At 37.7% G+C, this 2,500-nt stretch overlaps 1 protein-coding gene across 1 annotated transcript in view; it reads right to left on the reverse strand.

The window, feature by feature from the left end:
• Window positions 1-159, reverse strand: part of LOC148679753 (uncharacterized) — a 2,667-nt gene extending 2,508 nt beyond the window's left edge. The window contains exon 1 of the mRNA XM_088651424.1: window positions 25-159. Coding sequence (XP_088507550.1) covers window positions 25-159 — 135 coding nt within the window. The remainder of the gene's footprint in view (window positions 1-24) is intronic.
• Window positions 160-2,500: the final 2,341 nt, after the last annotated feature.

A 2,500-nucleotide genomic window follows, 5' to 3' on the forward strand; every position in this document is an offset into this window, starting at 1 on the left:
ACTCCACCTTTACTCCTCCGTCACTTCAGTGTGTGGAGCGGCAGAAGGCTGCGGCTCCTCTGGACCGCTGCCCGCTGATGTCATGATGGCAGGGCTGGTGGGCGATTTCTGCTCGCATCCGGATCCCCGAGTTCCTTCAGCTCCAGTGAAATCATCCATTATCTATGACCAGACTATTAGATCATATCTGAAACTCACTCAACTCTCAGATGCTGGACGGTCAACAGCAGCAGCGGGAGTAATCAGTTATAGTAGAATGTTTGATCGATAGATTAAAAAACAACAACTTTATTCTTATATTTATTTCATTTGCTGTGGCGATCCCAGATTAATAGAGGGACTAACCCGAAAATGAAATGAATGAATGAATGACTGAAAGTTTGTGTAAAAAATGATCTGTATTTTTATTTTGTTGACAGGTTTATCTATGGTTAATTTTGTATATTTATTTTCATTCATTTATATATGGATTTAAAATCTGTATTATGTCAATTAATTTAATAAATAAATTATTAAAGTAGTTGTAGGTGTTGCTGTAGCTGTATTTGTGGTGTGTTGTAGTCATAGTTGTTGTAATAGCAGCTGTAATATTAGTTGTAATAGAAGCTGTAGGTATAGCTATTAGGGATGTAACGGTATCAGAATTTCACGGTACGGTAATACCTCGGTATGAATGGCACGGTACGGTATTTATTGAATAATTTACAGGAAAAACAAAACTAATGAAAAGACTCGAAAAAAGTGCCAAAAGTGTTTATTTACCTTATCACTGAACATATCAATGACACAAATCAGCCATCTATCTGTAAGATTCGAAACAGGAACTTCAATTTTTCAATTTTAATAACAAAAAAACTATTAAACCATGTACAAAAATAAAGTTTCAATTTAGTATTGTTGAAAACTTATCACATTCAACATTTAATCACTCACTCACTTAGATAGAGATGGTTTTTAAGGAAATTATGATATGACTATAATGTGGTAAAAGCTGGGATCTCTGGGCATGTCCCCTGCAGCAGAAATAACCCCTCTCATTTGGGACTGAGGTTTCTGGGACAGAGAGATATGATTTAGCCCAGGTTGACAGCAGTGGGTAACGTTGTGCATTGTCTTTCCACCACTTGAGAGGACAAGCCATGAGTGAGATAGAGGTCTCTTTGCGGTACAAGTCAATGGGCCCTATCATACACCCGGCGCAGTGTGGCGCAAGGCGCAGCGCAATAGTCTTTTGCTAGTTTCAGCTTGGCGCAAGAGTGGTTTTGAGGCGTTGCGCTACGCTGTTTAAATAGCAAATGCATTAGCGCTCATATGTGCGCCCATAGGCGTTCAGGTCTTTAAAGGAAGGCGTTCTGAGGCGGACCGCTGGCGCGTTGCTATTTTGAGAAACTATAATAGATTTTTCATTAGACCAAAACAAACCCGGTCTAAACTCCAGCGCAGAGTTGCGCCTCGCTTACACACTGCTTAATACACACAAGAGAGCAATAGGCAAATATCTTTACATATGAAAAAATGTAAATATTAAGTATATATATAGGATATAATAAGAATAGATATAAGATATAAATATAAAGGATTAAAATATTACAAAACATATTATTTTCTAGCCTACATAAATATGAAAAATCACTGCTTTATATCTTCTTCATCTCGGGAGGCTTTTTCAGTTCATTCATAACAATTTGCTTTTGTATAATGTTATTATAATTAGCTGTATTATTTATTATATCCATATTTATATTTGTTTTATTAAAAACAAGCTTAGATTTGCCCACCTGTCAGGTTTTAGACCATATGGGGCACAGCATGTGTTTTAGGATATAACTCAGGTTTTTGAGCACACTTCATTATTATTGTTCATTTATTAGTTTGCTGGAAATTAGAACTGAATTTAGAAATAGTTTTGAAACGAATATTTGCGCTTAACAAACTAAATTATTTATTTATAGACTAATTGATGTCTGTGCGTAAAGGTTTCCCTATCCAAGAGCGAAAGTGAAAGTAGATCCATTATCTCTCATTCTCACGCAGTAGATGCTCTGTTTAACTGTGTTCTGTTAATAAACTGTTAACTGTTAACTAGTGAAATGCTCATTTTTTACACTTAGACTTACTTTGCGTCCTGTAAATAGTGAATGCGCTCTTGGCGTGACGCAGCTGGCTCTTAAAGGGAATGGGAGATGAGCCTCTGATTGGTTTATTCTCTAAACACACCTATAACTCATTAAGAAAATAAACTCAACACTTTTAGCCCATACGCCACGGCGCAACGCAGATGTCCCGTCCTTAAATTAGCAAAAACGCGTCCTGACACGCCCTGAAAGCGTTTGCGCCCTGCGTTTTGCGCATGGACCGTCAAAATAGAGCCCATGTCTGCATCAATCTGAACAGTGTGCTGTGTTCTGCAGTCCCCATGACTGTTTTTAGTCGTATTCCCCGACTTATATTTCACCACAGTCTGGCAGTGCCTGCATACTGTTTTTGTCTTTATCTGTCA

The sequence above is a fragment of the Danio rerio genome, chromosome 19 (genome assembly GCF_052040795.2).
Source record: "Danio rerio strain M-AB ecotype USA chromosome 19, GRCz13ab, whole genome shotgun sequence".
NCBI lineage: Eukaryota > Metazoa > Chordata > Actinopteri > Cypriniformes > Danionidae > Danio > Danio rerio.